General features: G+C 35.9%; 1 protein-coding gene, 1 long non-coding RNA gene and 1 pseudogene across 3 annotated transcripts; 2 read left to right on the forward strand and 1 right to left on the reverse strand.

Annotated features, from left to right (window-relative positions):
- On the forward strand, positions 1–2,434 carry LOC147489812 (shaggy-related protein kinase iota-like; annotated as a pseudogene).
- Positions 2,435–2,935: 501 nt separating this feature from the next.
- On the forward strand, positions 2,936–3,736 carry LOC147489813 (STOREKEEPER protein-like). The gene is made up of 2 exons (XM_086574738.1): positions 2,936–3,464; positions 3,525–3,736. The coding sequence occupies exons 1-2, from the start codon at positions 3,014–3,016 to the stop codon at positions 3,734–3,736; spliced, it is 663 nt and encodes a 220-aa protein (XP_086430864.1). The 5' UTR covers positions 2,936–3,013.
- A 5,169-nt stretch (positions 3,737–8,905) lies between these two features.
- LOC147489814 (uncharacterized) lies at positions 8,906–11,561 on the reverse strand. 2 transcript variants are annotated; one of them, XR_015203202.1, is made up of 4 exons: positions 11,074–11,561; positions 10,515–10,610; positions 9,091–9,153; positions 8,906–9,000 (listed from the first exon to the last, which is right to left on the reverse strand). It is a non-coding gene; the product is annotated as an uncharacterized LOC147489814 (long non-coding RNA). The 2 variants fall into 2 exon arrangements; XR_015203201.1 differs by having other exon boundaries at positions 8,929–8,989.
- Between the last annotated feature and the right edge of the window lie 1,224 nt (positions 11,562–12,785).

Consider the following 12,785-nt stretch of genomic DNA (forward strand, 5'->3'; position numbering starts at 1 on the left):
GAGGCTTTCTGTAATCACATGGTCTCTTTTTTCAGTGGCCCCATCTTCTCATTCTTCTTCTTTTCCAAACCATCATCATCAACAACAACAACATAGTGTGAAGAAGATCGATTCAACTCAAATGGGCAAAGAAAATAATAATAAAGTAGTGATCTTTACCTTTTTTTACTTTGCTTTGTTTTCAAGTTTATGGATGATTCCTGATTTATGCTACAATTGCAGGAAATAAATTCAGCTTTTGTTGATGGGAATGATCAAGTTACGGGCCATATTATATCTACAACTATTGGAGGTAAAAATGGTGAACCCAAGCAAGTGGGCAATTACTTGATTAACATGTTTTTATACTCTCTATTTAAGATTTAACAATTGATGCTTCTTCTACAAACTATCAGCTACATGGCAGAGCGTGTTGTAGGGACTGGGTATTGTCTTCCAGGTAAGCAAGTATTACTTATGTTCACTATGGCTCCATTGTACATGCCTCATTTTGGTCTAAAGTCAGTTTCTTTACCTGTGTTAGGCAAAATGTTTGGAAGCTGGAGAGATTGTGGCTATAAAGAAGGTTTTATAGGACCAGTTAAAAAGAACCGTGAGCTGCGGTGATCGTTCAATGGATCACCCAAATGTGGTCTCTCTCGAAACACCGCTTTTTTCCACGACAGACTAAAATGAGCTTTTTCTCAATTTAGTAATGGGGTGCGTCCCTGAAACTGTATATCGGGTTACGAGACACTATAGCAATGTAAATCGAGGAGGATGCCCCTCATATCGTGAAGCTTTATCACGTGTCGTATATGCATGACCTTATTTCCATGGAACTATCTCGACTTTGTCTATTACTAATTAAACCCTGTTATGCAGATATTTAGGGGGTTGGCTTATATTCATCTTGTTCATGGAGTTTCTCATAGGGATGTGAAGCCTCGGGAATCTTACGGTATGCATTTCTCTTCAAAAATTTATATTCACTAGAGACTATGGCGTTTATCCTAACCAATTTTGGGCATGTAACAGGTGGATCCTCTTACTCACCAGGTCAAGCTTTGTGATTTTGGAAGTGCAAAAGTTCTGGTACGTCCAATCTCTTTTGGCATTAGTTTTCTTATCCCTGTTTGTGGTGAACAATTATGGTTTGGTAGGTGCTCCTCTTAGGTATAGGAAAAGAAGAATATTTTACAGATGTAATTCTCCGCCCGATGTTGACCACTTGAGACATTTTTCTCGAAAAAAAATAAAGTGAAACGCGTACTAAGTTTAACCTTCCGGGAACATTTGTAATCTGTTGAAACTTGGGCAGATGAGTCTGCGACTCTGGAGTCTTCTTACGAGGTGTTTGAATAATTTATTCCTGCAGTTGATTCACTGTGTTATTGAAAGAAACTTTAGGTTCACTTTATTCTCTGTTTGGAGCTGAAGTTGGAACTCAACATGTTTCATGGAATTATTAAAATATGTAATGGTGACAATCTTTACGGACATCAAGTTCTTCCCAATTAATTACGTACGCCTTCAAGCAAATATGAGATCAAATATTAAAATGTCATTTTCATGAGGTCAATGAGTCAACCAATTTTATCTAACCAATTACTCTTTATTCGACCACATTATTTGTTAGAGTTAGATCAATGGAACAAGGAGGATTCCCTCAAAGATTCGGTTCACAAAGTCGTTTTACAGGCATGCATTAATGAGAAAGTAGCTCATATTATGCGTCCTTTGGGGGAGGAACAACTTTCAAATGGATATTGGAGGATAGAGTCTATAATAAGCTAAAAGCACATGGATAGAGCAGACTACTGCAAGGAGGATTCAAGGCCAGATTCTAATGTAAACAGTTTAAGTACCTTTAATTTTTTTTCGTTTTGCAGATTGCTCTGCCTGAGCAAGAAAGTGAGCATCACCTATTCTGTCGGCACCAAAGGCAGTTTGAAGCTTTGCTAATCCAGCTTCAAGAAGAGTTACAGCCACGTTAGTCTTTGGATCCCACATGGATCCCAAGTAGGTTCCAGTTCTATCAACAGTTTCTACTTCAACCTGTTCAAGAAAGGGGAAAAAGTTACACAACATGGAGAGCAAATTCAAAATCTACATAAGTAGAGGGTAAGTCGTACCTCAACGTCCCTCTGCAGCATCTTCCTTCTCATAAAAGCAATTGCTTCATCTGAATAAGGTTCGCCACGGCCAGGGCATCCAACGCTAGAGAAGGAGAAAGCAACGGTACAAGTTTCCTTGGGAATCAACAATTTAAACCGATGACCACTGATATTGTGAAGTTATTTGGTTGGGAGACAAAGGAAAGTAGACTTAAATCTGACAACCTTTCTTTTCGACCCATTTTATATATCTTGCTACTCCATGTGCCATACTGATATTGTTTTGCTTTCTCTGTTTCATTTTTTTTTCTTTATTTTCTTTTCTTACACAGTGTTGCTGTTGAAGTTGACACTCACCTTCAAAACCTTCGATGCAAGGTAAGTTCCAGTCTTATATATTCACTTCCATAAGTATATATAACCATCAATTTTTTTATTTAGTACTAATTAAGAGCCTCTGCTTAACATGTTTAACATCTAATTTGATTTCAAATACATGTATGAGAGACATCCGTATTTTATAGTTCTCTAATAGATTAAGTAGAATCTAGAAAGAGAGTGTTTTGATCCAAAATCAAACACTTCGGTTTTTTATTTTTGGATGGAAAATGAGTTGGCCCTTCCTCAGTTTCAAGTTTTGCTTTGATATATATGAAATGTTCATAGTAATATATATAGCATTACATTTTTGGTAGGTGGCGTTTGAGGTCATGCAATTTACCACACCAATTGTTGAACTTGGCAACAAACTGGCAGAAAGGATGAGGAGCAAGGGCACCTACATAGCTCTCCATCTACACATGGGAAAGGTCATCTAGACTAGAACTGGTTGCCTTCTGGGGCTGAGCCATAAGTATGATGAGATCATTAGCAGTGAGAGGAAGTTACAGCCTGAGCTCCTAACAACAAGATCAAACATGAGTTATCATGATAGGAAACTTGCTAGAAAGGAGAGGAAGAAGAAGAAAGTGTCTGAACTTGAGGAAGTGAAGAAAAAAGGGGATGTCGATAAAGATAAGGATAAGAAGAATGCGTCTACGAAACTTTGGAGTGAGAATGATGAGACTGTGATATTGAAGGGGTTGATTGAGTTTAAGAAGAAAGGGAAGAATATGGGTAGTGATTTAACCGGGTTTCTTGATTTTATTAAGGAGGGATTAGATGCTGATGCGAATAGAGATCAGTTGAAGAGTAAGCTTCAGAGGTTGAAACAGAAGTATCAGAGTAGTAGTGTGGGGTTTACGAAACCTCGTGAGGTGAAGTTGTTTGAACTGTCAAAGCAAATTTGGGGTGAGAAGAGTGGTGGGGTTGTTGATGCGGGGAATAATAATGGTGCGGGTGATTCAGTTGTGGAAGATGGGAAGAATAGTAAGAGATAGAAAAATGTTAATGGTGTGGCTTTGCATAAGAAGGGTGATACTCCGATAGTGGAAGCGGAAGCGGAAGATAATGGGAATGGATCTGGGTACCTGTACTTGAATGCATCAACACTGCAAGGTCATTTGATTAAGCCGCCACAGGAGTTGGGAGAAGTTTTCTTGAAGAATGGATGGGATTTGGTTGGGAATGCAAATGCAAAGGAGTTGGATCAGAGATGGAAGATCTGTTATGATTCTTTGAGACTAAGGCATACATACTGATTACCTTGACTTGGTTCGTGGATCAGACAAAGTTGATGTTGGAGGCGCTTGAGTCGTCCAATCTTTAGGTTCTTGGCTAGGTAATTGAATCTTATTGACCTGTTTACATGGTTTGCAAAGGAAATACTATTTTGAGTTGGTTAGTATTATGGTCATGTTTAAGTTGTTAGTAAAGATGTGGGATATTTGACTGATATTTGGCCATTACTTTTAGTTCTTAATTGACATAGTCGACTATTTTGATGGTATATCTGTGTTGTGGATATAATATTGTCATATGTTCTTTTCTTGAAAGAGTTTGTTGTTGTTTTTCCTGCTTTTTGTCCGAGTAATTATGTTAAGATTTTTGTTATGTGCTCTTGTGACATCTTAAACCTCAGTACCTCACATCTAACTTTTGTGTCAGTAATTGAATAAGTTGAGCCAAGATAAATGTTAGTAAGTTCAACTTGGAACTATTTTTTCTTTACGGTTTGCAACTTTGCATTGCTCCAATTGTCATGAGACACTTTCATCTACATAATTAAACAGACGGAGCTGAAACGACACTTGTACTATATATCTCAAGAGTTGAAAGTGGTCCAGCTTAAAAAAAGCAACTCAAGAAATACTGGAAGAACTTTATACTCAGTTACCATCAATTGATGTTGTTGCAGAATAAAACATATGGAGCTTAAGCGGCACCTGTACCATCAGAACATCTCAAAACCCTCTATCTTAAAGAAGCAACTCCAAAATGAAGAGCTTAAATCCTTGATACTCGGTCGCCACCAACTGATGTGACAACAAGGCCTAAGTCTTCCCATAATCAAACTCATGCCACTATTAAGCAGATTTTAAGTGCACATTCTGCACGAGAATTGATTGTCAACTGGATTGAAGGTCGAGGCAAGTCTGTTGTTTGCGAAGCTATTATCAAAGGTGTGGTGAAGAAACCAATGAAATTTTTTTTTTAGGAATCTATTTTACGTGTTTGTTTCGGTGGGATCATTTTCTCTTGGTTGCTCTTCCTAAAGAATGTCGTCATCGTCATCCAGCACATGCCCAAGCTAGAACATGGTGGTCATTAACCAAATACACCCTTTTAATTATTAGATTCATATGTGTATTTTTATTTATTGGGTATTGAAGTTTTTGTTGTAATGCATTTTGGGTGTTGTTTTTTATTTAAATTGGGTATATTTGATAATTGGAGTATATGTTTTGTGCTAATGAATCGATTATATTTGGATCTCAATATTGAGAAAGTGCATTGATTAACAGATTTTAATGAGCATTTTAAAGATGGGTTTAACTGGGTAACGTTAAATTAGATTAATTGAGTTGATTGGATGATTGTGTAACACTAAATAGAATTAGTTCATCACAATCTAGATTGAAGCCAATGTGTTTAGATTTTATTTTCCTCTGTTGGATGCTGTTCTATTGTGTAATTTGTCCGAGCACTGAGAGAAGTTTGGCTTGGGTCTTTAGCTATCTATGTAGCAAGTCCGGCCATTGGCCGGGCCAAATGGCTAGTTTCTTCACAACAACTATGATTTTGTTAAGGTGCCATTATGCTAGGTTTGCTCGTCTCCTTATCTTCTAATAAAACAAGTTGAGTATTCAAATGAACCAACACCCATAATAACACTACAACTTAGTTCCCAACATTCTTTGCTATCTCAAAACTATTGGACGTACTGTGGTTGATTTTGATGGCTCTGCAAGATTTGCAAGGAATGGCTTTTAGAACCAAGAGGACCATATCAAATACTAGAGAAATGCACTGCGTGACTTAGCCAAAGTCAATGCAAATATTATTTCATCATTATCGCCAACGACATGTTCTACAAACTGGTTGGATATATAAGCATACCACTAGATAGATTCCTCAATCTTCTAGCAATATGCCAGGAAATATACCAGACTAGACTGTACATCTAAAGTGAAGTCAATGAGAGCAAAGAACCATTGCTTAACAAAAGAGTATATATACAACTAGAATATTGTTATAAAGCTCATCACTTATTTCATAGTCGAAACTATTCAGGTATAAGCAGAAGTATCAGAAGAATGTATATATGCAGGAGTATCAGAATATGAAGCAGGTGCACCAGAATATAATTGTAACTGTATTATGTTAGATGAGAGAGATTGTAATCGAGAGTAGTATAAATAGATTCAATATTGTAATGAAAACTTTAAAACTCAATGAATAAGATCAATCCTCATTTCTTGTATTCTCAACATGGTATCAGAGCCATTCGCCAAACGGCAGCCATGAAAGCATGAAGAAGCTTCTTTTTCAAAGTTGAGTTCAATACTCAAATTATCAAATTGATCATCACAACAAGTATTTCTCTTAGTCTTTCTCATCAATCATCAATTTTTCTTCTGATTAATCATCAATGATTTGAAATAATATCAATTCACAATGGAATCATCAGTTTTACCTTCTCCATCAACAATAGCTCCTTCCTCAAATTTTACTCCAACATCAAATCTATTACAAATTCAAAATATAACAAATTTCGTTCATGTAAAACTCAGCAAGGATAACTACATGGTATGGAAACAATTGTTTCTATCAGTTCTTTATAGTTATAATCTAATGAGTTTTGTTGATGGTAGTTCTGAATGTCCACCTAAATATCTTGAAAATTCTTTGTATGTGGAATGGATGAAAACTGGTCAGATGCTTCTCATTTGGATCAATGCTACAATATCTGAAGTTGTCACTACACCATAACAGGCTATTTGCAACGGCAAAAAACCGTTGTTAATAATTTTCGCAACGCTTTTTAAGTGTTGCAAATATAGCGTGGGTAAAGTGTTGGTAATTTTTACAACGGTTAATAAGCGTTGCAAACAGAAATTTCCAACGGTTATTAAGCGTTGCAAACAGAATTTTCCAACGCTTATTATATATTTCGTACACAAATTTAAAACCTTTTGCAATGGTTTTTTATTTCACAAACGTTTTTTAAGCATTGCAAAGTTGTTAAAAATATTACCAACGGTTTCTAAGCGTTGCAAAGTTGTTATTTAATTTTAAAAAAAATAATTTAAAATTCGTTTGTAACGGTTATAAACTGTCGCTGATGGGTTGCTGATGAAAAAAAAATCTCATATTTTGTAGCGAGACCAGCTAAACCTACAATAAACAATGAATACATACAAGGATGGTTTACACAAATATATATATAGCTACAAACTCACTCCAAACTGAAGCAAACAAAATTAAGGACAGAAAGCAAACTTCCCAAGAAACAAACCACCCTTGCTTTCAAAATCTACCCTTCACTCTAAGAAGTCCTTGGCATCTTCAAACCCCAAAAGGTCAACGCCTTCGCATTCCCCTTCCACGGCCATGGAAACCTGCCCTGCCACGCCCTCGACCCATCGCTCCAACAGCAGCATCTCCTTATGCACTCTCCGTCTGGATTATCAATACAATGAATAGCCATTAGAAAATAGCAATGCAAAGAAAAATTAAAAACACCGTGACTACCAAGGATGGCACAGTGGAATGAAAAAAGAAATAACAGAAGGCTAAACAACTAAACTCTTGGGATCTGAAGAAACTTAACTTTTGGCCGAGTGTAACACGTCTGATAGATAACACTAAAAACACCATTCAACTAGCTGGAGAAAACCTTACCTTTGGGTTCTTCACGGTCTCGTCCACACTTAGAATTAGGCAAGTTGCCTCTGTTGCCGCATTTATAGCATTTATCTGAGACATTTGCAATCACGACCAATGTCTAAATCCAAGGGATCACAGGTAACACAACTGTAACTTCAGTACCTTCTCTACCTGAGCCACTGTCAGCACGTCGATCATCTTTCATGCGCTCTCTTCTACCTAATAGGCTAGTGTCCCTCTCCTCTTCACGCCATCGATGACTGGTTTCAATCTTAGGAGTAGCTCTTTTCCATTCTTTCTTGTCCTGAGATCCATCCAAACGCCAACCCTCTTTCTGAAGGGAATCCATGGAGTTACCAAGGGGCATAGAATTTGGTGCACGCATGTCCTGCAGTACATATTAGAATAGTATCATGAGTACAAAGAAATTAGACAAACTTAGTAAACTATAAAACCGTAACAAAACTTGCACGAGTAATTTCAAGAATACTACTTGCGAAAATCATAAAACAAAATCAGTCATCCTATTCCATTTTTAATACTAACAAAAAACTGAAGTTCTACAAAGATTAAAGGCAATAACATTATCCAAATAATTATTTTGCTTCAAAAAAGTAAGACAATGATTTTACGATAATTTAAAATTTTATAGTAAAAAGAAATTAGGTTAACACACGAGAACAATATCTATTAACACCACAAAGAAAAACTAGATGTCCACCACTCTGGGAGCATTGAATCAAAGCCTAAATACTATCATTTAGGGGCACATAATTTCAAACAGCGAAAAGGGAAAAAAGCAGTAAACACCATCCCAAGAGTGACCAAACGCCTACGGATATCATTGACACATCAGTAACCCATCTTAGTCACTTGTCAGCTAGCATCAAGTCTATGTTTAAAAAATATACGAATCAACTAAGAAAGTATGATTAAAAACATATTCTCCAACATATACTAGATTGTAAAATAAAAGCATGCAATGAACTATTTATGGTCTCCAATGAAAATAACAATATCGAAATGATCAGGGAAAATTTTGAGTAACAACCAAATAAGCATGGAAACAATATATCAATAGAAAACAATCTTTTATTACCACTACAACTCAAAAGTTTAGAGACATATATTACTGATGCACTTTACAACTTTTTCACGCGAGTCAAGTCAAATGTTGCGAAAAGGAAAATACCACTCGAAGAATCGTGTCTACCTTTTGCCAAGGCAGAGTGGCAATTAACCGTAGGGCCTATTTCTCTTAACTAAATGAACTATTAGGCAGTTAACTATTGCGATAACTTATTTTCATTTGGCATTTAAACGGACATGCTTATGATGCCTCGTTTAAAAGCGATTAAAGAATAGAAGTGCATTGCCACGTGACTTTGAATACAAAAATAATGCCACAAAGGGACAGCTAAACTCAGATCTAGAAGCATATTTCTAAACTCAAGTATAAAACAAGATGAGCAATTCGAGATGCATGTTCATTCAACAACAAAGAAAAAAAAAGTTTGAAGGAATTCTTACCCCGACGCCTTAAAAGTCCCAACTTAGTTTAAAACTTGGTTTAGCATACAGCCATTGTGGAGATAAAGGTATGCTGTTCTCCGAAGTAAATTGATCTACATAAGTTCTAGAAAAAAAAAAAAAAACAGAGCAATTATTAAAAATAATCAGGAAAACGATATCACTTGTATAAGAATCATAAAGCAAAGAAAACTACCTTTTTGCTCATCACAAAACCCAACAAGAACCTTTTGGTCACTATTTCCACGCAACCCTTCCTCTGCCATGATAACACAAAGAGTTAAATTATTATTTCTTAAAGTGAAAAAACATCAAACCGCAAACGAACAAAGACATACACAATCGAAACCATAACACAATTGGCAAGTGTCAACCAAGCTAGCCATCTAGCCATCATACCATCTGAATTTAAAGCAATAAGTTGCAAGATATAATACAAAACTAAGCTAGCTTGAATTTAAAACACACAAACTGGTAGTAAAGGGGGAAGGTGCAAATGAAAATAAAAATAAAAATAGGGAGGCATTGACCATCTGAAGACCCGCAGTGGAAGAATTCACTTCAAAAGTTACATTGTCTAGCACACAACTAAACATCAAAAGGAAAAACATTAGTACTCAATCAACCAAAACATAAGTAATGATTCAACGAAGAATGCTAGAAACTATAACGATTTGCACCACCCAAATTGCTTTTCAAAAATTTAACTAACACACCCTACACTCAGATCCTGGTTGCCTTCATGAATATGTTTCTTAAGGAGAGGATATGACAAAACTCATTAAAAATATATGGCAAGCAAAAATTTTGTTTTGGTATGACATGGTTCTTTTTATAAGATAGAACTGCTTACTGCGTGGAAAAATCCATCAACTAGTTGTAAGTGTAAGAGCTATTCTGGAAGTTTAATGGTATTGCTGCTTGTTGGAAGATGAGAATATCTAGAAGGAACTAAAAGAAGGTTTAGTATAGTAAAGGATAAGAAGATTGCAACCGAATTGACCAAAATCATACTTGTGAAGCTTCCCCCAATTTTTACAATAGGGATTTTGATTCATGAGCCTATTTAATGCTGCACACAAAGTACATCTGTTTACCGTATCTCAATAGCACGAGGCTTTCCCACCTTCGTCATCCCAAAATCTTCCCTCAAGTAAACCGCTTCTCCTGGTAAGATTGTACTGCCTAATTATCTCCATAACAGACTAATGTAAATTCACAGTTGCTTCCTACCCAATACATTGCCCCTCTAAAGAAGCTCGCTATGAGTTCATACTCTTTTTTCACTTCCCCAAGTAAAGTGTTGGTATAAATCAATTAAAATTTCACCAAACTTCTAATCAAACACAATGCAGCTCAAAGTACAGTCATTATAGCTGAAATTCACCATACCATAAAGTACCCAAAGTTTCTACTAAACTAGGAGACAAAATCATGATGTAATACCTAAACATTACTATAGCTACACAATCAAAAAGTAACATAGCATTCATAAAACCCTACACCCTAAACCTATACTAAACAAACAACTACCCACATCAATTAACAAGATAAAACAACCATATAAACAATAAATCTAACAAGCCCATTACATAAAATAAAAAAAGAATGAAAATTTACCTCGAGAATGAATCTGTCAAGAAAGTAGCGAATAGTTGGAAAGAAGAGAGCAAAAAATGTGATCATGTGAGGGTCCATCTTCAAACACATCCACATCTGTTGAGACAAAAAACATAAGCTATAAGTATAAACGCAATGTCAGTGTAGAAACATAATTACAGTAGCATTCATCCTAATGCCCTTCATTACAGTAGCATTTGTGCTTGTCTATTTTACGTGGAGACTTTAATACTACTCTTCATCTCAAATATTATCATGAAATCTGATTCTCAAGTTGTTAATCTATGTTCCAGTGTTGCTCAAGAGCTGCAGATTGTATGGGTAGAGGTACTTTCTACGAAAAAGCTACTAACTTTCTTCCCATTTAAATCAAGAGTTAAGACTGTTTGTTTGCACACACACACAAACACAAAGGAAGGAAACGTGTATCAACTAACATCTCTTCTCTTCTTGACAGAAATAATAATAATAATAAGTTTAAATAATCACTTGTAGGTACCCAATTTTGACACAAGTAGATAAAAAACAATAGCATAAACAGAAAAGAGACAAACTTTACCCATGGTGGATGTTGTTATTGAGGAAGGTCGAGCGGGAAGCTTTGGGCGTAGGCGGCTTCTTGAACGGCTAGTTTGGTGGCTTCTTGTTTGTCGTAGTAAGGAGTTGAGATTTCTCTCCTGATACTCCTCAATCTCTTCTCTCTCTTCGATCTCTACGACATACTAAGTCTAGATGTTTGTTTCTGAGCAGTATATGACCATGCGTTTATCACATAACCCAAAGTTGAAGGACAAAATGTAACTTTACCTTCATCACAACTACTAAAAGGGGCTCATCCTCAGAAAACTCAGACTGCGTTAGAATCCTCTCTCTAGAAATTGAATAACAACTGGAACTTTAAAGTTTTGAAGAAAGAAAGACAAATTAATCCACCGAAAATTAAACTTTAAAGTTAATCCACCAAAAATTAGTTTTGAGGAGTGCGAAAATTAGTTGGATCGAGATGATGATTTTAGGGATCTTGAAATGGGGCGGTGAGAGAGAGAGAGAGAGAGAGAGAAAGAAAGTTATGTTTTATATTTCAATTTTTTTCGTTTTCCTCTTTCGCGAAATTTTCAAGTTTTTAATTTGTAACACATCTCCAACGCTTTTTAAGCGTTAGCAATTAATTCCGGAAATTCACCCAAATAAATCAACGCTTTACAACATTGCCAACACTTATTTAACATTGGAAACTTACTAACGCTAAATAACCGTTGCAAATCAAAAAAGGTGCGTGTTGCAAATATCCTATTATGGTGTAGTGTGTGTTACCATACATTGTTACATTGGTGTATTTACTGCAAGGGAACTATGGTGTACTTTAGAACAAAGATTCTCAGTTATTACTATAGCACATGTGCATCAGTTGAAAGATAAACTTCAAGCTTTAAAGAAAGGAAGTAAATCAATGTCAGAGTATTTACAAGAGGCTAAACAAATATCAAATGGATTGACTATTGGTGGAACTGTAATATGTGATAGTGATCTTGTGTATCATACTTTGAGTGGGCTTTAAAGTAATTATAAGGCATGATCACAACATCAATTCATGTAAAGGGTCATATTACTGCAGATGAGTTACATATATAGTTTGTTGTTAAGTGAAGAGCGGAATGTTGAAGAAATGAATAAGTCCATAGCTACTGAACCTACAAGTCATGTCTTTTCATCTGTTAAAACTCAAAGTTCTAATTGGAAGAATCCAAATTATTACACTGGTCAGAGTAGTGGAAGTACACAATTCAATGGAGGTTTACATATGAATAATTCAAACAGGGGAGAAGTTATAACAGAGGAAGAGGCAGGGGTAGATCATTCTTTAGAGGAGGTTCTACTAATCAACAATAAGGATTTAACCTACATCAACAGGACTTCAATTCTTCATCGAGGCCAGTGTGTCAAATATGTGGAAAATATGGTCATCTGGCTATTGATTGTTACAACAGGATGAATCATACATATGTAGGAAGAATTCCTCCATCAAAACTCTCCGCATTGGTGACTGGAACCTCAAATAATGATTCAAGCTATGCAACTTTCTCTTCTACAAGGGAATCAATCAGTTCCAAAGGATAGTCATTGGATAGCTAATTCATGAGGTACAAATCATATCATAGTTGATATTTCAAATATGAATTCATACTCTCCTTATCTTGGAGCTAACAAAGTGCAAGTTGGAAATGGTGAAGGTTTGCCTATACTCAATACTGGTCATTCTTATTTTACTAC

Source organism: Coptis chinensis, chromosome 7 (genome assembly GCF_015680905.1).
Source record: "Coptis chinensis isolate HL-2020 chromosome 7, ASM1568090v1, whole genome shotgun sequence".
Taxonomy (NCBI): Eukaryota; Viridiplantae; Streptophyta; class Magnoliopsida; order Ranunculales; family Ranunculaceae; genus Coptis; species Coptis chinensis.